At 46.7% G+C, this 22,903-nt stretch overlaps 1 protein-coding gene across 2 annotated transcripts in view; it reads left to right on the top strand.

Moving 5' to 3' along the window:
• KCTD1 (potassium channel tetramerization domain containing 1) overlaps positions 1-22,903 on the top strand; it is a 105,949-nt gene that overhangs the window by 31,888 nt on the left and 51,158 nt on the right. Inside the window, exon 1 of one of the 2 annotated variants that reach the window (XM_075023180.1) lies at positions 1,743-3,730. The exons of the other annotated variant lie outside the window; for it this stretch is intronic. Within the exon in view, the coding sequence (XP_074879281.1) occupies positions 1,847-3,730 (1,884 nt within the window). The 5' untranslated portion in view covers positions 1,743-1,846. Of the gene's footprint in view, positions 1-1,742; positions 3,731-22,903 lie in introns of those variants that run through there. 2 annotated transcript variants of the gene reach the window in all.

Here is a 22,903-nt window from a genome sequence, read left to right as displayed (position 1 = left end):
GCTTACATCAATATAACAGTGCCGGGTTTCTTTTCAATTATTTTCTGGGAGTGGCAGGCTCTCTTCCCGGAGTGCTTATTTGTTTCGAATTGGCCTAATTTGCTGAACAATTTGCGCATCCCTGCTATGGGATGCCACGTTTGCCCGGACGGCGAGGGCTGGGGCTGCCCCGGACGCCCCGTCGGTGGCCGCCGGCCTCCTTCCCGGGGGGGCGGCCGCGGGGCTCGGCGCTGCCCGCCTCCGGCACCGGCACCGGCACCGAGCCCCCCCCCCCCCGAGGTAACCACCGCGGCCGGGGCCCGGCGCTGAGCAATTGCCTACGGATGAGTAAGCAGCAAATGTGGTAACTCAGGCCAGCAGCTCTGCAATTAAGGCTATAATTTCAGATGTAGCCAGTAGTCGTAATGAATATTTATTTCAACGTACGAAATAAAAGAAATCGCCCGGCTAGGAGGTACGGGGGAGGTGGTCGTGGGGTAGTTTGGTTTGTGTAGCGCGGCTGCTGCCGGCGGGGAGCTGGCGAGGCCCGTCCCGTCCCGTCCCGCGTGGGACAGGCTCCCTCCCCGGCGGTGCGTCGGCCGCAGGGCTTGTGCCCTCCGGCCCGGCGAACGACCCTTCCCGGGGAAGGAAGGGTAAGGAGTGTGCAGCGAGGCGGCTGGCTGCGGTGCCGCTGGGTACGGCTTCCCCGGAGCGGAGCCGGGCGGGAGCGGGAGCGGGAGCTCCCTGCCGGCCGAGGACAGGGCCGAGGCTCCGCTCCCCCCTCCTCTCCGCGCTGGGCTGCTCGGGGGGCTCCCCGCGGCAAAAGCCCCCGCGGAGCGGCCTCGCTAGGTCCGGCGGCTCCGTACCCCGCGGTTGCGGGAGTCTCCCTCGGGTTTTGCCCCGTCGCAGAAGGGGGTAGCCGAGGAAGGAGCTGGGATCCCTGAGAGGCGGCGGCGGCGGTACGGGGGGCCGAGTGCCCTCCGGCTGCCCTGAAGTCTGCAGCCCCAGCGAGCTAGCGAGCGGCCCGCGGCGCCCGCCAGCTCCCAGACTCCTGATTTCTCCCTCTCCGCAACCCACCTCGTCGGGGCTCCCGCAAGCCCGGCGAGCGCCGCGGCTACCGACTGGCTCTTCCCCGGCGGATTCCAAGCCGCACGGATGCAAAGCCCCGAGCGTCCATCTCCCGAGCCCCTCGACCGAGTCCCAGGCGCCCGGCTAAAGGTGCGAGGCCGGCGGCGGGAGATGCCGCGGCGGTCCCGCCGGCGGGGGACCGGGTCCGCCCCGCCAGCATCCCGTCGAGGGCAGCAGAGCGGTGCTGCGGGACAGCCGCGACCCGAGTTTTTGGGGTGGCTTTTTTTTTTTTTTGTCTTTGTTTGTTTTTAAGTTACTGTGAAGTGAGGACGGGCGAGGGTCGAGGAGGCGCGAGGCGTGCCGACCTCCGTCCCAGCTGCGTGGTGGCGGTCCGTCCCTTCCGAAAGAGCCGCTCCACAGACGGTGCGCGCTTTTTGTCGGGGGGGCCGGGGGAGGGGGGGGGAACCGCCGGGCCGGGGCGTCCGCCCCGGCCCGGCGGTTCCCCCCCCCCCCCCGGCGCCCATCTCCGTTGCTGGACGGGACGGACCCGAGGTGAGCGGCGGGCGCGGTAAGTAGCTCTCCCTTCCCCGCGGTACCCCCTTAGCGCGGCTCTGCCTCCTCCCCATCCATCCCAACGCCTCCCGCCCCTTCGCCGCCGCCGCCACTGAGAGCGCGGCCCCTTTAAGAGCCCGGCTTTGCCTCCCGGTAGCTGAAGGTCATTAAAACACAAAAGCGCTCCAGCGCTGCGGTCCAATATAGCGCATGCGCCCTGCCCGAGGACTGGCAGGGAGACGGCAATATGGCGAGAATGCCTGGCAGCGGCGGCGGCGGCGGAGAGTGGAGCGGCGGCGGCGGAGGGGGAGGCGGCGGCGGCGGCGGCGGGAACAATGCGGGGGACCGGCCGCCCGGCCGCGGCGTCGCCCCCCGCCCGCACCGCTACTGCAGCGCCGGCGAGGAGGAGGAGGGCGAGGAGGAGGATGAGATCCAGGAGGTGCAGATAACGGGGGACGAGGAGGAGGAGGAGGAGGAGGACGGAGCCGATGGGGGGCTGCTGCTGGACGAGGAGGAGGAGGAGGAGGAGGAGGAGGAAGAGGAGATGGGTCTGGAGTGGGACGGCGAGGAGGAGACGGAGCCGCTGCCGCCCGCCCCGGGCCGTACGCCGGGCGGCGGCGGCGGCGGCGGCGGCGGCGTCGGGGCGGCCCCGGGGGGCGCCGCGGCGGCTGCCCCGGGGGGCGGCGGCGGCGGCGGCCCCGGGGGGGCGGCGGAGGACGCGGAGCTGGAGGCGGCCCTGCTGCTGCAGCGGCCGGAGCGGGCGCGGCTGAGCGAGAACACGCGGCTGGCCACCCGCTACGCCGTGCGCATCTTCCGCGAGTACCTGAGCGAGAAGGCGCAGAGCCCCGACTTCGAGACGATGGACAAGGGGGCGCTCTGCCGGGTCCTGCGCTCCTTCTACGCCGAGGCGCGCTCCAAGAGCGGGCAGCTCTACTCCAAGTCCTCCCTCATCAGCATCCGCAGCTCCCTCAACCGCTACCTCAACGAGCCGCCCTACTGCCGCACCCTCGACCTCACCAAGGACCCCGAGCTCCGCGCCGCCAACCTCACCCTGGCCGCCGTCATCCGCAAGCTGGAGGAGCAGGGCGCCGGGCCGGTGGTGCAGAAGCAGGCCATCACCCGCGCCGACCTGCGCAAGCTCTACACCTGCAGCGTCTTCAGCACCCAGAGCCCCTTCGGGCTCCTCAACAAGGTCTGGTTCGAGACCTGCATGTACTTCTGCACCCGGGGCCGGGAGAACCAGCGGGAGCTGGAGGAGGACTCCTTCGGGCTGGCCGTGGACGAGGATGGGCGCAAGTTCGTCTACTTCAAGGCGCTGGGGCCCTACCACAAGTCGCGCTCGTCCTCCTGGAGCAAGAAGCGGGCGGAGAGCAGCGACGAGGAGAACCTGCCCCGCATGTACGAGACCGGCACCGAGTTCTGCCCCTACGCCAGCTTCGTCAAGTACCTCTCCAAGCGCAACCCCCTCTGCAAGGCCTTCTTCCAGCGCCCGCGGGACCACTGCAGCGAGGGTGACATCACCTGGTACGAGAACAAGGCCATCGGCAAGAACCTCCTGGGCACCCGCATGCAGATGCTCTCCAAGGCGGCCAAGCTCTCCAAGACCTACACCAACCACTGCATCGGCGCCGTCTCCATCGCCACCCTCAACAGCATTGCTGGCATCGGCACCAAGCTGGGGGGACCGCAGCCACCCCACCACCCACCCCCTCCCCACCACCACCACCACCACCTCCTCCACCACCCCGCCGGCGGGGGCTGCTACACCCCCGCTGCCCTCAATGGCGGGCCGCGGCCCCGGCCGCCCGCCACCAACCCCTACGTGCTGCCCAAAGACGGTGACGACGCGCCAGTGAAGGCAGAAGCGGCCGCGGTGGCCCCGGCCAAGCGGGCCCTCTACGAGGCGGTGTTCCCAGCGGGGGCCGCGGCTGGTGGCGATGCCTGTGGGCCCTCCGCCTCCCCCAAAAGACTCTGCCGCCGCCCCGCTGAGCCCCTGGACGCTGCCGCGCCCGCCGTGGTGGTGGTCTCAGTGAAACACGACCCCCTGCCTCACCTCCTCCCTGAAGCCAATGGGCACAGAAGCACCACCTCACCCACAGTAGTTTCACCTGCTATTGTTTCCCCCACACAGGTAACCGGAAAAAAGAAAAAAGAAAGGAGGAAAAAAAAAAAAGAAAAAAAAAAAAGGTGGCAACCCCGCACCCCATCCCACATAGCCGCCACTGCACCCCTCCTTTCTTCCCCGTCTCCCCCAAGGCTGGGCACTGACGCACACTGCCGGCCCCAGGGTGGCTTCTGGGGCAACACTCACTGTCCCAATGAGCCCGGACGCGAGTTACCCAGCTTCCTCACCCCCCAGTTGCTTCTTTCCCCTGCCACCAGTCCAGTGGCCGCTTGCTGCGTGCCTGTGGGTCGGACTGGAGAGGTGCCCGGGTGCTGCCATGCTCCCCCTTGGCAGCAGCACAGACAGCTCAGCCCTGGGGGCTCCCCCTTTCCCTCCTTTTTCTTTCTTTCCCCCCTTTTTTCTTTCTCTTTTTGTGGGAGATGCGAGTTATGAAAGTCGGGCCACAATAGTAGATAAGGGCATCAGGTATCATTAGTGTGTGTGGTGTTCTTGATGTGCTAATGAACTATTTGAATAACCTCAAATGCAGGAAACAGCTGGGAGAATACTCAATTACACACTAGTAATGAGGGTGTAATTTTAAACTTCAGAAGTTAACAAGAGGGTTAATATGGCAATTGCATTCATCTTGTATTTGTTTATTTAAAATAGCTCTGTTTCCTGGCAGTGATCCTCTTTTTTTTTTCCTTTTTTCTCTTTTTTTTTTTTTTTTTTTAATAAGGCAAATTGGCTCTAGTTGCGTTAGTTACCGTAGTGGCGAAATTTACAGTAATAGCACAATTAAACGGGTTTAGGTGCAGCTTAACTGTGGAATGAGCCCAAGTTCGTTAGCTGTGTTTCGTTGAGGTACAGCAATCTTGTCAAAAGCGCTGTTGAGCTGTGCCTTAATGTGCGCCTTGCGAACCCCCTCTGCTGTGTGCCAGCACGTGCTGGTGCCTGCTCCCTGTCCCCTCCAAAAAGTACTTTCCTTTCGGGTGTTTGAGGGCTGGAGCTAAATTACTTCAATTAAAGATTCGCTGCACCTCTGCAATTGGCTTGAAGTTTGGAAGTCATTCTAACTAAATCTATAAAGCGTGCGCAGTTGCGTTGTGCCCCATAAAATACCGTGTTTCAGGCAAGAACTTTATTGCTGGCTGCCCTACGCGATTACAAAACCCCTCTGACATTCTTGTGTCGAGTAATAACAGGGATCGCAGCCGTCGGCCGGAGATCGTGGCGCTGGGTGAGCACAGGTATATGACATGCCTGAGCTGTTTCCCAAGTGGAAATACCAGTTCTGGACAGACTGACCCTTTCAAAGAGTTTGCCAGCTAATCAACCAGCCTGAAGGCTAATTGGGGGGAGGGAGGGAGAAGGAGGCTTCCAGTGAATGCCTGCATAAGCACCTATGTTCTTTAAAATACCTGTGACCTCTCCTTTCTCGTAGGGTTTGGGTTTTTTTTTTGGACCACTTCAGTGGAGTACTGTAGTTTGATCTCCTGCTGTGTGTATCTGGTGTCTCTGAATGGCTTAGAGGCTTGATTATGTGCAGATAATGTTTTTGTTCTAGCTCATTATTTCAGGTATAAGCTAATGCTCTTCGCTGTACTTAACCCTAGACTCCTCTTTCCCTCGCTTTTAATGACCTTGAAAGTAATTTTGAAACTTCAGGTGTGGTTTAACTTTTTTAGAGCAGCAGCGCACATGAGTACGGGAGGGAGAAGAGGGAACTGGGCAGGGCGGTTCTGATCCAGCTAGTGGTTACAGAGTATTATGTGTCTTTAACCTGTTACATGAGGTGTCTTGGTACCTTCAGTCATCAGGCTGGAGAGCTTGATCTCTACCTGGGCCCACAAATCTCTTCACACTTGCATACAGCTTAGGTGAGGAGAAACCCAGCTGCTGCGCTGTTTGTTGCAGAGCTGTGCTTCCTACGTGAAGCATTCGGAGCTGTAATTCTCATTAGTGGCGGACTATAGGGAGAAAGGGAGAAATATCTAAAATAGATGATAGAGTACACAGGCATGTGCTGTTTTCTTCAGTGTATCAAGAAAGAAAATGAGCAATCAGCAAAGATACTAGACAGTGTGGGGTTTTTCAGTAATTATATGGAAATGTTCATCTCCTTTCACAACTTAATGAGCTAAACAAGCTGCCTAGCCACTTTTGTAGCTGAATCTTGCCTTCACTACAGAACTCGTTAATTTAAGTCTTTAGGAGAAGGAAAAGTGTTTTGTGGTTTTGGTTTTGTTTTTTTTTTTTTTCTTCTTTTTAATCGCCAATTCTTCTCGTGTCAGTTTTAACTTACGCACTTCTTCTGGCATGTGACAAAATGAAAAAATACTGGCTGTGGAATAGATTTCCTTGGGAGAATGTTAATGGTAAACTTTTTCTCCCTAGTCTCCTTTTATAATAGTTACACTAATCGAGGTTCAGGGCATTTCCTGGGGAAATTAATGACTGGCTGGGGTTAATGGCCCAAGGCATTGCCTCAAGCCATTGACTCTCCCAGCTGGTCATTAATCCCCAGGAAATGCCCTGGCCCTCAATCGTTATTGCTTAATTATAAACAAAGACTTTCCAGGCCTTTTTACTGAATACATATCATCAAGTAATGTGACACTAAATTCCGCTGTTGACAAATATTACTGATTCCTTGAAAACATGAAGGTCATAAGTTTGTGGTTTATTGGTTGCCTTTCTAATTATTCTTCCAGGGGACAGATTCTGCTGCCCTTATGGACCTGTGCAATATTCTGGTGAAAAAATAGTGGCGTGATGGTGGGTTTTGTAGCATCTTTATACTCTGTGCATGTATGCTCTTTTATAGCATTGATAGCATTAAGCAAGGTATGGAAAAGGTTAAATGAAGGCACTAAATAGGATATCTTCAATTTGCACTGACTACAAACTTTAAGTGTAAGAATTTGAGTAAGGATGTTAATTTTATGCTTTTCTATCGTGGCTGCACCCATCTTTTGTTTTAGCCCCAAGATGTCTTTCAATGCTGGGTTTGTAGGAGCCTCCTCCAGAGCTAGGGAAAGGTACATTAAATGTTCATCTTGATCCAACTATTGCTTTAGGTTGCAGCCTTGAGAGCAGCATTTATAGAGTATATTTTAAGCATACTGCACTGTGCCATCATGGCACAACTTTCTTTTCAGTCCTTATTTGCTCTGAAGTGTAGTAATTTTCCTGCCACTGACAGCAGTACTTCTGTTCAAGTTGATGACAGAGGGATGTAATTTGGCTGTTGTTCATCTCTCGTGTTACTGAAAGATGAACAATAGCTAAAGTTTAAGCTTTTGATGCTACAATGTGGTGGTAGCTGTTGACATTTATAGATCTGGTACACGCTGAACTTAGTACAGTAGTAATACCCCAAAATAGGTCTAGGAAAATAGATTGGCTTCTGCCATGGGTGAGGAGAGTTGCTTGTCACTTGAAAATGCTTCTGTTACGTTGGTTCTCTAACTCAGCTGGGTTTCTCTGGGCTGCTTGCGAAGAGTTTCATTGGCTATTAAGATATCTGCCAAACACGCAGTCGTTAAAACATGACCCACGTGCATTTGTCTTGGCTCTTCCGGGGTATCCTTAAACATTTTTTCCTCCTGCTTTAAATCCAAAGCTGCCCTTTTTGTTTTTCTTTTGATCTGGCACATGTATTTTCATTGCCTTATGCTGTCTTTGAAGGGCTTACTTTGACCAGAACCAGAAATCTAGTTTTGACTGCAGGTTTCGCAAAAGAAGGCAAAACAGTAGCACATGACAAATATAAGTAGGCAGCAGGCACAACTGGGAACAAATCAAAGTAACTAAGAAGTTAGTCTAGCTCTTTTTAGTCTTTGTTTTTGGAGGTGGATAAGAATCTTTCTGCTTGATCTTTGATCTGGGAACATCCTGCACTTCCATAAAATGGCCACAAAAAAGGCTTCTGTTCTGTACAAATGTTTATAGTAGTCTGATGAGAATCATCGCTAGGTGCTTTCCAAGTATACAGGGCAGGAGAACTCCTCAGCTTCAGGGAAGGATGCTTAGGATGGCAGTGTTAGGATGCTAGGCTTTATTTCTATACAGATAATAGATGGGGCAATATCCCTATCTTAAAGGCTTAAAGTATAGTAGCTATTAAGACTGATGACTGCTAAATACCTTGTTAGTTCTTCTGGCAGTACTTTACTTGATCTGGTTTCAGAGGTTAGTACTGGCTGCCCTGCTGCCTAGTTAGTGCCATCCTCTCTGATTAATGGATTATCCCAGGTTGCAAGAAAATCCAGGATTTGCTTGGTGTCTTTTTTAAAAGAAACACTGAGGTTAAGATCTTGGTGTGAGGGTTAAAGGAACTTTAACCTACAGTTAAAGAAAGGGTACCTACCTTAGAGGCTACTGTTTGTTTCTTGGTTGTTGTTTGTGGTTTTTTTAATGGGGAAGATTTTAATCTTCTGCTAGGTTACAGGTGTGGAAAGTGATAACTGTAGAAGGGACCTATTATACCTGATAGTCATCAAAATTGCTCTGAAATCCTCAGGAGGCAGGGGACAGGGTAGCAGGGTTGTCAAATATGGGCCCCAAAGACAGCTTTCTTACCAGTCTCCATAGCAAAATGTGTGAATTCTGGCTATTGCTTTCTTCAGTGGAAGTCAGTGTTATTTGTAAGTGAATGATTCTAAAGATTGTTGAACAGAGATGGGGTTTTTTTGAAGACAGTAGGATATCCCAGGCTATGTTCCTTATAACTAACATGAAGTTTGATAGGCATGGGAATGTTTCCCAAGATGAGTGCAGGAAAAGCAGAATAGAGATTAGGCTCAGCGATCTCGTATACAGCTTTGGAGGCAGTACATGCAATGAAAGGTATGAAGGGAACTGGTTTTTCTTTCCTAGACTGGAGTTGGTCCATTTTGGATCAGCTATTGAGGAGGGAGTTGATTTGAGGTGACTCAGAAGAGTATTTTGCAGATGATCTGAGAATGGTGTTTTGATACACGCATTTGGAATTGTGGTTGTGAAGTTTAAAGTCTAATACAGTCTTTGTAGGTCCTCTTAGTTGCTTTGGAAGGATATATTGGAAGTATTAAGTTTTTTAACTATTTCAGACGGCGATTTCTTCCACTATCACTTTAATTTTCAAAATACTTCTACTTTTTAGAAATTAGACTCCTTTTATTTAGTTGCATTATGTGAGCTAGTCAGAGAACTTGCTTGGTCCAGCCTTCAGTGGTGGTAAGAATGCAAGAGGTGATCGGTTTTGTAGAACTCAAATGAAGATGACCTTTTTAGTACAATTAGGAGGAAAAACCAGCATCATTGAAGCACTGCTGTATTTTGACACTTTTTAAAATTCTATAGAATCTGAAATGACTATGTTGGTACTCTTCCTCTGTGCACATCAAAGATAAAATGCACAAACTTAAAGGCAGCAGAGTTTGGTGTTTTGGTTTTTTTAACAAAAAGTCTTCTGTGATTATCCTGTAAAAGATTTGCCATTGCCCACTGCTCTCCTTCTAGAGAGCAAGAGATCAGAAACTGTTCAGTCTAATTGGTGAGTCTGTATGACAGTGAGCTGCCTTATTTCATGTATGGTGTAGAAATAAATGAGTGCTTAAACCCTTTGAAACACACCACTACTGCAAAAGCCATAGGCTGTAATTAAATTGAATGTGGGGTTGTATTGTCTTGTGCCCTTGGCTATAAACTTGATAACAGACCATGGTACACCCACTCTTGTGTTAGAAGCTGGAACCTAATTAGCGATGTTGTAGATTTTCAGTCACTTTTGAAGCCCTTCTGTTCATCTTTTTCCCTGTGTCCTTTCTTTCTTATTATTTTGCTTTTCTGTTTCTGAAGCAATAAATGCACCCTTCTTTTCAGAAGGAAATCATTAAGGGCATGTAGCCAAATATGTATGTGCAAGATAATTTTTTATCATATTTTGGATTCAAGGGACACATGTTGGTAACTGCATTTTATCTGATGTAGAAGAGATTTATTAGTGTTGTGATAGTAAAAATATATAATCGTGTTTCCAGGGAATGCTTTCTAAGTCTCTTCCAGGCATTTGAGGGGGGAGTAAGGAAGGGATTGGAACTTCTCATAATACCTTGATCTAAAAGTAACATTGGAAGACACACGATTGAGTTCTGTTCTGGTTGTTTTTTGGGGGATTATCTACAAGGAAAAATGGCTCTTACGGGCTTTTAGAAATCCATGTGCTTTTGCACTCAGCCAGTTTTAGTTAGTTGATCTGAAAACCCTCAGACTTGCTAAGGACTTAATCCCTAATGAGGGCAAGTGCCTTTGATGTGTTCTTAATGCCATTTTTAATTTGGGAAATAATCAAAGTTGTAGTGCATAGATGCAGTATATACATTTCCAGTAAGTTCTTAGTTAATTGATATGCTTGCCTGTTGTATGTATCTGTACACTTCTGTAGCTAGGACAGATCATTTTAATTAAATTGAAATTGAGTGAAATTTTTAAGCCCTATTCACTTTACCAATATATGAAAACATTTTTTTTCACTGTATGCTTAGGGCACATTTGTTCCGTATAGCACAGTCCTGTGCGTAGGTACTTGAGCGAGCACCTCCTCAGGACTTCTGAGTTGCTTCATGTACTAGCCTGAGTGGTACACTGTGCTGATGTGTTTTGCAGTGTTTCTGGTACTTCAGCTGGGTAGTGTAGCCTGGATAATGCTATCATTTAGCTTTTGGCAAGGGGTGATCGCAACTTTTCCAGCAGTGGCACCAGCAGTGTGGAACTGATGCTTCTCCTGTACTACTCTCATGGTTTTCCATTGAGGAGCAATGGGAGTCCAGGAGGACAAAGCTGATGTGATCTGCGGGGAGGAATGGACTATAAATCCCTTGGTGAAGCTTCCCTAAGGTGGAGCTAGGAGAGGAGGTTTGAGTGTAGCTTTTTTGGTAGTGGGAGTAGCTCATGGGGGGTAGATAGTTTGGTAGGTGCTGTTCAGGTAACTCTGGCTGGAGCACTTGTCCTTGCAAAAGGAGGAGGGCAGAAATCTCTTTATGGGAGGCGGGGTGCCAGGATGAATTTTTGCTTTCCTTCTGTTTTCTTATCCCAAAGATCTTGTGGAGGTGCTGGGGTGATTTCTGAGATGGGCTTATCTCTAGCACAGTGCTTCATTTCACTCTCTTCTCCTTAAAGTGCCTGGGAACCGTGTCTGATGATGTTGTCATTTGTTTTAGTTTGTTTTTTGGGATGGGAAGTGGGAGGAAGAGGAGGCTGTGTAGTTGGGACTCTTGTGCTTGGTAGCTCTAATGAAGGAGCCACAGCTCTCAGGCTTCCCTGCAAATTGGCGCCTGTATATGCTGCTAATACTTTTGTATCTGTCTGTCAGAAATGTAGTGCATAAATTAATAGCTTCCCTAAAACACCACTGTATTTTAAGCTCCTCTTTTTTTTGTGTGTCCATTTATGTATGTTTAAAATTAAGGATTGCTGAAGAAATTTCAAGAGCGGTTTCTCAACACCCTTCTACTGAATCCTGAGCTTTTACTCACCACAGCGATATATATAGCTGCTTCTTTTGCTGTTGTTGATTTTGCTCCATGTGTTTCTAGCAGGCTTCAAAAGTGGCAGGGAAAGGTTGGCCTGAAGTAAGGACAGCGTGCTGTGTCTGATGCTTGGACTTTAAAGGTCCAGTGCAGTCATCCTGAGCTCTTACTCTGATACATGGTTACCGGTGGCAAAGCCTGTGCTCACCTTGCTGGCGTGAGCTCTCGTTTCATGGATGAGGTGTCTGCGGTGCACCCGGAGGAACAGCACCGAAACTCTCGGGTGCAATAGGAAACCATCAGTGGTTAATTACCAAGCGTCCTCTGGCTTCAAGCTCCCCTGGAGAAGAAGCAGCGGAAGCATGTGGTGTGTCTGGCCGACACGGGGGTGGGAACACAGGGTATGTGGGTTTAGCACGGAAGAGAAGGGGAAATCCGGTCGCGTTGCCCTCCTCACCTCAGTTCTGCTTGGGGTGGGTTGAGACTGTTTTCTCCTTGTGCCTGAAATGTGGGGAAGAGGAGGAGTGAGGAAGGTGAAGTGGGCTGAAATAGCTTCCTTCCTTCCTCCCTTCTTAGAAGGGCTGGCTGTTACCTGCGACATGCCTGATAAACTCCTTCTCTTGTATTGAAATCGCCCCATTCAGAAGTATGCGAGTCATCTGAAGTGCTGTAATTAACCCATATAGTTTTGATGCCAAATTAACTGTGAGAGTTAGGTTGACGAGTTGGAAAGTGTAAATGGGAGCACAGATGTCGTAACAGACAGATGTAACAGACAGACCTACAGCCGTAGTATGAACGGTGTGACAATGTCGGATAAAGAGGGAACGTGCTTGAATTGGTTGCCTTTTTGAGGGCTTCCCAGTGTTTCTAATAATTTTATGACTAGCAGCACTCGTGTAAAGGATGCTTCTTTGCTCTTTCCCCTCATCTTGGGTACGACAGTGATACTGGCTGCAGTTGTTTATCACAGGAGTTAGCTAGAAAATTATTACACAGCACATTTGTGGTGATCAGCAGATGATGCTTTGTGTAGGCTTTTATCAAATTTATCAGTACTAGTTTCCATATTGGGTTTAGAAAACATGTTGTCTTTTTCCTGTCATCACAACCATACTGCTTTGGAAGCTCTGGTTTCTGGAAGCTCTCCCTAGACCGTTGCAAGACCAGGTTCACGTTTCTACTTGATTCTTTAAAATGCTTTTTAGATGGCGGGACGGAAATAATAAGATGCTCTAAGCCTGTGGGTTTTGGCAAATAACCAGTTTAGAAAGAACTGTTTAGCCTTTTAGTATACTTTACACTTTCTCATATCTTTTATTTTAGTAATGCTAAAGAATGTATCTTGCTGATTATCTCTCTTTGAAAATACAGTTTCTCTGGACACACACTCTCTCTCTGAAAACGCACACTAATCAGGGACTGGCAAACTTGGGAGTGGAAAAGTAACTGTTCTTGGAGGCAAAAGGGATAATGCAAAGCTCTGGTCAGTGAGAAGTAAGTTCTCTCAAACTGACTGATGTTAGTAGGAATATGACTGCTTTCCAGCACAAACGCTTGAAAAATTTATGTTCCTTAGAAAGGATGGCAATGCAAATCCCCCAGCCTTTGACTCTGATTCTTTTGCCCAAGTACTATTTGAAAATAAAACAGGCAGAGTGAGACTAACATGGTTTCAGTGTCAGACTTACTGCTTCAAAATCAACTTTCTGAAGCTGCTGCCAATCCAAAGCAGTATGGGTAACACAGTTATGGTTTTATTCTTAAAAAGCAGAAACAACTTTAATATCCTGTCAGAACTTTGCAGTTTTGCCTTCCTTTTGGGGTATTTGACACACTTCTAAAGCAGCCTTATTTCTGGTTTTATCTCTTTAGAAGTCTTTGCAAGTTAGCTTTTTTTTTTTTAAAAAAAAGCATTATTTTTAAAATACACCTGCATTTGCCAGCTGGTCTCAAATAAAACATTGTGAGGCTTTTTGATGTCTCTTAAGTAGTGTCTGGATACAAATGTTTCCACTGAAAGTACTTTTAGTTATAAGCTGTTCCCTTCACTTTTAGGCGTTGAAAAGTATCAAAAGTAAGCAATGCCAAACAAAAAAAGCTAAGGAAAAGCCAGGTTCATTGTAACTAGCAAGTACAAATGTGTCAAAATGGGTATTGAGTTTAAAATGTACAGGGACTCAATAATACTAAACATAGTATTAATTGAAATGCTAATGCATTGGTGTATGGAAGTAGCACTACACTACTGTGTAAATGGCAAAAGTATCCCTGTGGTACAGAGGAGGATAATTCAACGCTTTTTTTAAAGTTTACTATGGTAATTCATTAGGAAAGGATTCCTCATGCCTGTGCTGAAGTGGAATTTTAACCAATCAGTTTTCCTCAGTATGGTATATTCACTTCCAAACTGCTGATAGATATATTCAGGATCATGAATATAATAGTAGGCTAGATTGGCAGTACAGGCTAATGATATGGTAGTAATTGCTACACTCACGTAAAACATACAGCAGACACTTTCAGAAGCTTATGTGTGTTGTTTTAATTGTTGAGAGATACCAAAGGATCAGGTCAAATCTATATCTTTCCAGGAAAAGATATATTAGCAGATATTTTTTTGTTGGTTTTTTTTTTTTTTTTTAGATTTCACAAGGCCCATTGTCCAAATTTTTGCTCAAAAGCAAAACACCCCCACCCCCCACCCCTGCTTGGTAACTTAGCTGAATATTCTAATGTACTAAGGTATTTCTATTTCTGTAAAGGGCTGGACTGATTCCACTGGACACTTTTTTTTACTGCAGGGTTGTGATCTCGCCACCGTTAGTTGCTGTAAAATGCTCCGGTGTGGTGTCTTTCGGGCATTCTTCTGTGAAGGTTTCCAGTGACAGAGCCTCAGCGACTCAGCGGCCCCTCGCTGGGTGCGTGGGGTGGCTGAGTCCTGCGTGGCCCCCCCATCCCTGCAGGGAGTGGGTTCAGGCTGCAGCACAAACGGATGCTGCCGCTTGAGCAGCGACCGTGCAGCCCCCCCACCGCAGGGATTCTGGGCACCGCTGCTGACAGCCCCCGCGGCTCTGGGCTCCTTGGGTCCTCTCAGGATTTCCTCAAAAAAAAGGAAACTAATGCTGTAAGGAAGAACTGAAATGTCTTCCCCCCCAATTCTTTATAGAACTGAAAACCTCCAAAACAAGCTCCAATCTGAAAAGCTTTTATTCTTTTTAATATTAATGGCACTGGTCTGAAATAGCTCTTGTCTCCTTTACCTGAAGGGACTAGATTTTTTAGGAGGGCAGGAGAGCAGAGGTGAGCTTACCAACCTATCCGGAGGTTGGGAAGCAGGTGTTAATGGTGCTAGGAGGACTTTGAAGGCGGAACATAAGAATTTTGTGAGAAGAAAAAGATCTGGGAAAAATTTGAAATGGAAAATAAGGAGGAGAGGGAAAGCAGGGTCAGAAAACATTACCAACCATCTTGTTGTAGCACATCAGTTTAGAAACTAGATTAATTTCTGTATACCGGTGTGCTTCTGCTGGATTAGTTTGATGGATTCAAAGGGTGGGAAATAATGCTCCTGTTTGAAGAGGGGCTAAAACTGGAGGAGGAAATTAGGATTAAAAAAAATCCTTCTCTCCTAACGCTGAATAATGAATGTGGTAGGCACTGCAGCAAGATTTGATCAAGAAAAAGATAGACCCAGAGGGTCTTTCTACTTTTTAGTAAAAATGCTAGAAGAAAATGTAAAAGAACAGTGACGTGTGGAGGGGAAGTCTTGGTTTTCTTCAACTTTCAGCTTAGTGAAAAGAAAATGGGTATGATGTAAATTAAGTACAGTGTATTCTTGCCTTTTATGGAAATTGAAATCTAAAGATTTTTCCCTTAACCTTAAAAAACTGTGACACTTAAACCAGTGATTTCCTGTAGAGTTTTGCTTCAGAGTAAGCATTAGTTCTTGGGTACATATCCCAAAAGAAATCCACTGGAAGCGCTGTGGTAAAATGGCCTATAAGCATTGTGTTTGTTTTTATGCCTAGTGGACAATAAACTAGTTTCCTTAAGCTACTTGAAATACTCCTTGTAAACTAAAGTGTCCAGATCAATTTCTCATTCACTTCTTATTAAAACTCAGTGAGGAAGTTGGGAAAACATGTTTTTGATCAAAGTGCTGTATAAACTAGTCATCTACTCCATTAATCTTTAAGCTGCTTCATAAAATTTCTGGGAAGAACCCTGGTGGGTTCCTGCTTTCACAGACAGCTTCATCCCACCTGGATGCCAAACAGAGAGAGAACAGTTCCACTGTGTGATGGGAGGGCACACGGGAGGTTTACAGGATCTAGAGGAGAGGAGACAGTTGGAGAGTCTTGTTTTTCCCATGTTTATCTGACTCGCGGTTTCCTAGTGGAATACTAGAATTGTTGAATTATTTTATGAATAGCTGTCTGTATCCAAAATGACTTCTGTATGCTAGTCTATTCTGTACGTTAATGCCTGTATTTTTCTTGTGTACTCAGTTCATGTTATATATGACAACCTTAAATGCCTCAGTGATGTGCTTAATCAAAATACATTTTTTTTCCCTACAGGAACAAAGGTAGGGTCATAGGTCTGAGAAGTCAGGAATTTCTTGTTGGTTCTCGTGGTAGATGGCTGGATGCTAGCTTTCAGCAACCTATTCTTGAGAAGAAGTTAGCCTGCTATCATACTGTACTCCACTTTTTTCATAAACTTATTTTAAACTTCTATACAGGCTCTTTTCAGTTCTGTCTTCTATCAAGTTTCTGCCTATGCATCTTAATGAGTAGGAGACCTCAGATCAGTATTTACAGCATCTGCTTCCGTGCTTTTATATATGAGGCCATATCAAGATACATGGTTATGCACCTTATATGAAACTTACTCAAGGAGAAGCGTTCATCTGATCAGCAATATCTACTCGTTGGCAATGGTAGGGGGATGCTTGAAGCACTGTTGTAAAAGCGGTAGTATTGTGTTTTGGAGACGCTGTCAAATATGCTGGTTTTGTTGCGACTTGAAAATTAAAGCTTTGTGTTTTACTGGGGAAAAAAGTATATGAGAAGTGGCCACCACAACATAAAGCCTCCCTGGAGTGAGAAGCACTCCATCTGCCTGCCAGCAGGGCGATACCATGAGAGTACGAGGTTGTGCTTCAAGAGATGGGAGATGGCAGTCTCGGAGATGGTCTGCCAGTTGATTAAAGGGCAGGAGGAGGAGATGGGCTACGTGACTGAGAAAGCTGGTAAGGGATGTTAATCTGGTTGCACCAGCAATCTAGCTTGAAAGAGGGTGGGGGAAGAAAGTTCTCATCTGTTGTAATGGAAAGTCGTTAGCAGGTTTTTTTGTGACTTACGTGAAAATGAGTGGTCTCAATCGGATCCTAGTGGGCAAGTATCCTCAGAGCGGAGGTGGCCACCGGAACTGACAGTCATTGTCACTCCGGTGGGCATCCTGCGTGGCGAGGCAGGGGAAGAGCTGCCCTCACCCCAGAGGTGAGCTCCTGACCATCAGGACAGGCTGACGGCCGTGTGAGGAAGCTCGCTCTGCCCGTGGTGCATTTGCTGTCTGGATGGTCTGCTGGGCTGTGAATGCTATGTTATCTAAAAGTAGCAGATTCCTGTACCGATTTAAGTGGAAAAACAAGACTAATGGCCAAATTCGTACTCTCTGTGTTTTTCACTAATCATGAAAAATAGCAGTTTGCTTCTCCATCCTCCTGGCTTAACCATCTTCATATAACTGCATTGACTTTTACTGATGGCTTCTTGTGTCTAATCATTTCTTAATGAAGCAGGCGAGTATATTTTATTTTATCCTGCACGGGTTTCTTTTTGTCACTCGTTCTTGTTTCCCTCCACTCCATTTCCACTCCAGGCAAAAATTATTTCCGGCTGAGAGGGGCTGGATGCATGTCATTCCAGAGCAATTGTAAATGACCCTGCAGATTTGCTTGCAAAAAGCAGAACATATTTCCCCTCAGTGCACACACCCCCTCTTCTCACCTAGAATGCATGCAAGAAAGGTCATATGGGGCCAGACCTGAAGGGTGTCTGTCTCTGTACCCCATCCCCACATCAGTGGCCAAAAGCAGATGTCTGTAGAAGAGAACAGGAATGGGTGAGTAGGTGATGCTTCTCATGTGGGTCTTCTAAAGGTGTTTGCTAGGTCCCCCTCTGAGGTGTAAGTGATGTGGCAGAAGGACATTAATCATTAAAAAGCAGATATTAACACAGTCATATTGGGTCTGTGGGATGAAGAGACCCCTTTGCATTTTCCTCTCAAACTGTTTTGATGGAAATGTTGATTACAAACAAGGTAAACTTGTTTGTACTTCATTCATTAATAACAAACTATAAACTGCCCTGCCTCCCCTCCCCACAGGCAAGGCACTTGAGGAGATGCCAGGCAATTAAAGTACTTAAGACAGTAATTACAGTCAAATATACAACAAAAATAAAATCACTGCACATGATTTTTTTTATGCTTGGTTTTGTTCTCTGCGTTTATTAAACCGCAATTCTTGCCTCACGATTGAACAGGAATCTCTCAACTGGTAATACCAAAGTGTGTGACAAGTTTGCTTTGGTTCAGCTGGGTGTTTAATAACCTCTTTGTCTTGCTATTGAATTCTTTGCAGCTCTGAAACGCCTGCTTTTTAGATGGATCTTAGTATATAAAGCTGCTGCACCTCTCAGTCTTAGCACTGATCAGTAGGGAGGTGATACCAATGCTCTCTTGAAACTTCCTTTTTTGTTTTTCTTGCTAGTTTTCTTGCTGTGCAAGGAGTAGCATCTCTCTGGTTACTGTGACACTTAGGAGGGAGAGACTGAATTAGGCTGAGGCATTGGGTCAATAATCCATAGTTGGCTTCAAGTATTTAAATTTAGCTGATGCATTTTAAACTTCAGAAATAAGTGTCCACAAACTTGACTTGTTGTGAACCTATTTAATGAGTTAGCGTCCTGCAGTATAAACTTGTGTGTATGCCAGCTCAACATATTTTTAAGTGAAATTCTTAGTGACTTCAATGTTCCAGATAAAGTACACTTTAAAAAGACAGAAACTTAGCCGTAATGAGATCCAGCTGGTGTGCATAAACCTTTCACATTACATTACATAATTAAGTTGGTAAGTAATGTACGGGGAAAAGTTCTTGTTGCTTATTCTTTTGTACTAGAGTTTTACAAGGCTATATAAATACTGTAAGTATTTAATGGGGGAAATGCAGGATTAAAAGCAAATAGCAGATGATGTATGGTACAAAAATCTCATAAACCAAATGTGTAATATTACTGTTTTGGTATTTAATATTAAATGACTGAAACTTGACAGTGTTCTGAATGTCACCTATGTTAAAATAGCTCTCATAAGAACAATTTCCAATTGATTGGCTCGATTAATGTGACTAGTTTAAAGGTAGATTGTTTTACGCTGGATGATACCAGAGCGTGGATTCCTTCTGAGTAATGTTTTGACCGGTCTTCTTATTTGGTAAAATCTACATCGCTGTGGTATTCAAAGCAGAGTACAGGCTCATGGACTTCTTACCATAACTTAACAACCTGTTCTCCTTTTAACAAACTGTAATTAGGGAAACATAAACTTCATCTTCATTTATTTCGACGGTAAAGCATGGGAGAGGAATGTGGGAAGGCATTCTTTGTGCTGCCATCAATTTAGTTGCCTACCTTGCAGTTGTTTCATAAACATCCTAGAAAGCTCCTGAAAATACCGAGTGTTGAATGTGCCAAAAATGGTTAAAATGCAAGACTTTGTCCTCTGACAGACAAGCCCTGGCAAATCTTAGCTTGATGTTGCTGCCCTCGGCTGCCCTCCTCCTTTGCAGAAGGCTTTTGCTCCCTTGCAGAGTCAGCAAAAGGTACCGTATGCCTGTGCTTCAGCAGCTACAGCAAACCCTGGTCAAGGGATTATTATTTTTTGGGTGCTGTCGTCGTCACCAGCAATTTGAGTTGCCGTGTTTGGTGTCTGAACTGGAACATGGGAGGCATGGGCATATGGTCTGTTTGCCAGCTCTGCTATGGGGGTGGTAGCCTTGGGGAGAGGAGTGGTTAGAAAAGAGTAGTCCTAAATTGCACAGCTGTTTGCTGCTTGATGGTGAGTGAGCCCTCAGCTATCCTCATTTAAAGGGAATGATCAGACAGGTATCATACTGTATTTAAAGCTTAGGCTGTTGTTCTTGTAAAGAGTGTAATTTACAATAATTGCCGCTTTTAATAATGAACCTATCTATTTGAGATGTCTCAATGCCCACTAAACAGTTAAAATGACAACTTAATTTTGAGATGCTGTTACTGATGTAGGTATATTAACCTTGAGCTGTTCAGGGGGGGATATTGTGGGGTGATTTCCATAGCAAAGGTGTATTACGCTTAGGCTCTCTTCTACAGAAGGGAAGCCGAATTTTGAACTAGAAATAAACTTTCACTTGCCCGAAATGTATTCCATGAGAGGTGAAAGGAACATTCAGAATGTAAGTGAATAACAAATATCTTTTGGTTTTGTGGGTTTGTAAGTTCACATAAATCAGTCAGCAAGTTCCCAGTTGTGACAACCACATGTCCCGTGCTCTGACATTGCAACCACCACAAAACTCAAGTGAAGGGTGCAATCAACCCTGTAATAAGAGTGGCAAGACAAATGAGAGGCATTAAAAAAACAGGGTGCTCTCTTGCAGATTTCTGACTTAATTTTTTGCAGGCTGCCAGTACACCGACAGACTCTTTAAATTGCCCTCCCTTTCCTCTGTGGGTCCCCACCTCACCCCTTCCTACTTGGTAAAGCAGCAAGCAAAAATCCATTATGGGACTTTGTGGGGGAAGAATGAGCTGAAGACCTTCAATGGTTCATTCATAAGGATTTGACATGGCTTAGTATTTTGTGATCCTTGTTTTTAAGGAAACGTTTGTGTTAATGAGCATTCATTGTAAAATGTGGAAAAGAAATAGGTTGAAAGTCTAAATAGTGATGATGAGTGATTCTCTGGTTTTCTCTCTCTGCTCCAGGGGGGGTGAGGTCCCCACTGCTCCTGGTGAAGCCAGCACGAGGAGCGGGGCTGCACCGCTGGGCAAGTGGCCTGTCTCAGGGTTTCCAGCAAGGGTGAGCTCTGGAGACTCAGCCTGGTGCCACCCAGATGTCATGAATTAAAAAACGAGGATAGGAAGCATTGCTGCTCAGCAGCCTCCGATCGCTTGGCAGAGCTGCACTTCTCAACAGCTTCTTGCTGCGTGAAGGACTTGTGAATAGCTGGCGGACCTGCCGGAGCGGTGGGAGTGGTGGTTGAAGGTGCTGATAGGGACGTCTGCCAGTGCCCAACACCTTGTGTGCTCCTGCTGTGTGATGCGGCCTCGCTGGGAGCAAGGTGCGAGCTCGCTTCAGCCTTGGAGGGGTCAATTCCAGTGCTTTGCCGGCATCTCTCCAAACGCTGGCCTGAACCGACCCTGCCTGGCTTGAGATCCGCTGGGGTCACGGTGCAGTGGGAATAAGAGGCACTTTGTTCTCCATCGTAGATACACTGTGATTAAACTTGATAGTCATGAGGCTAGATTTACTGCTGTGCTCTCACTGTTTTGTGTTGCACAACAGCACAAGCACCCAGAGAGCGAGCGAATTTGATCCACGTTTCCGAAGGATTGTGAAATTCTTCTGTATAAATTTGCTGGCTAAATTTTAAGCATGATTTATAAAGGGGGCCTTTTCTCTTATAGTAAACATGATTTCCCTTTCTGTAGGCTGTAAGACAAATGTTCTTAGTCTGCAAGGTAACTTTTTCAGCGTGCTACCTGTAACATGGTTTTGGCTCATCTTCCCTGCTGCACGCTAACTAACTGAAGCTATTTAACTGAGATACAGAAGAAAAATACTGTTTCTTCAGCATTTGGACCTAATGCTGGCTTATGAGAAACGTAGAGCAAGGAAGGCATTTTTTTTGCACTGCTCAGAAGCTTCCTAAAATCCTCTGAAGTGTGCCGTGGTTCTTATTTTTGGTACGTTTCCTCCGTCTGCTGTTGCAAGTAGACTTTCTCTTGCTAATCTCCTGCCTGAAATACTCTTTGTTCAGAAAAGCAAGTCTCTTTCTGTTGTAATCAGGGCTAGGAATTCAGCTGCAGGGTCACTCTTGGTGCTGTAGAGTTCACTGACCACGTTTTGCTTCTGGCAGTCCTAGCTTTGGCCCCTTTACACAGATCAATGCCAGGCTAACCCCATTTATTGCTACTACTGAATCAAAACTCTGCTTCTCCTATTTAATTTAGCTCAAAATAGATGTAATGCAAACAAGCGTCAGCATGGCAAGAGAGCCAGAAGAAGGGGAGGAAAAAAAAAATGCACTCAAGGTTTTTTGAATTAAATATACCAAATGGTGCCATGCTTCAGATGGCAGGAATTAGTTTGCACTGTATCGTTAGACCCTTTATAAAAATCAGTGATCATCATTGATTCTAATTTGCACGTATGAGAGTTTATCTGGTTGCCTTCAGTTCCCTTTTTGTGTTAAAAAACACTTCCAATGTAACTGCTACTGCTTAAGCTCAGCCATGCATTCAGATTTCTTCTGGGTTTCTTAGTCCCAGATGACTCTCCTGGTTTGCTTCATTGTGCCCTCACTAGCTGAACCTCCATCCTTATTACTAGATGCCTTCCACCAGTTACCACAGCGTCAGCCTCCTAGAAGATTCCAGGCTTGCTTCTGGTCAAGTGAAGTTGCTGTTGGCAAGAGTGCATTATTCTCAGTGAAGCTACTCAGTGCAGAGCACTTTGTAAGGCTCGTCACTGTGCGATGGGTTAAGAGATTTTGTTAGAGCAAGTGTGTGGCAGGTCAGACTCCTGTGGCTATCAACCCCTGTGGCTGCAATATAACTATTTTTTTTTCTGTATCTGTGGCACACCTCAATATGAGAAAGTGTTGGGATCCTCAGGACCTCACTTGAAGTGTAGATGACGAGACCTTTATGGCGTGGTTGGCATCCAGCCACCTTTCCTGGCCAGGGCTGGAGTTACGAATTCCACTCGCCACACCTCATTCCACACTGCTTGTCAAATATGTGGAATAAGGTGCACACATACCCTCCTTACCTGTTGTTGTCTTCTGGATTGAAGCTCTGTTCGCTGTGCAGGGCAGTGCTGGTGGAAAACATGAGGTTTAGTGTTTCTGCTGAAAAACAAAACAATGTTTCTATGCATCCTTCCTCTCTACCTCCACTCCCCCCAGAAAAACCTCTCCCCAAACTAATGCCCTTTGGTTCTTCAGGTCCAGGGTGGTGGTCAGCAGAAATCAAGCAATCACTTGAGCGTGTCTGTAATGGGAGGAAGGTGGCTGCCATGAGACAAATCTATAATTTAGGAATTGTTGCTGAAGTTAATTTCCGCTACCCTCTACTAGGCGATCACCACAAGACCCCTGAAACCTTTCCTGTTTGTTTCAAATACTCTTTTTTTTCTGACACTACAATTCATCTGTTCCCGAAGGCAAGCTTTTTGAGTATTTGTTCCAGAGGGGAGACCAAAGCCTGTCAACTTAAGTGTTTGGGTTTTGTGTTTGGGTTTTTTTGTTTTGTTTTTTTTTTTTTAATTTCACCACCTGTCTCCCCACGCTTACCGATTCAATGCCACCTCCTCCTTCTGCCTGCCCATTTCATTCTCTTGGAGGGCT

The sequence above is a fragment of the Buteo buteo genome, chromosome 3 (genome assembly GCF_964188355.1).
Source record: "Buteo buteo chromosome 3, bButBut1.hap1.1, whole genome shotgun sequence".
Taxonomy (NCBI): Eukaryota; Metazoa; Chordata; class Aves; order Accipitriformes; family Accipitridae; genus Buteo; species Buteo buteo.
The sequence above is the reverse complement of the archived record's forward strand: the minus strand, read 5'-3'. Positions and strand labels throughout refer to the sequence as shown.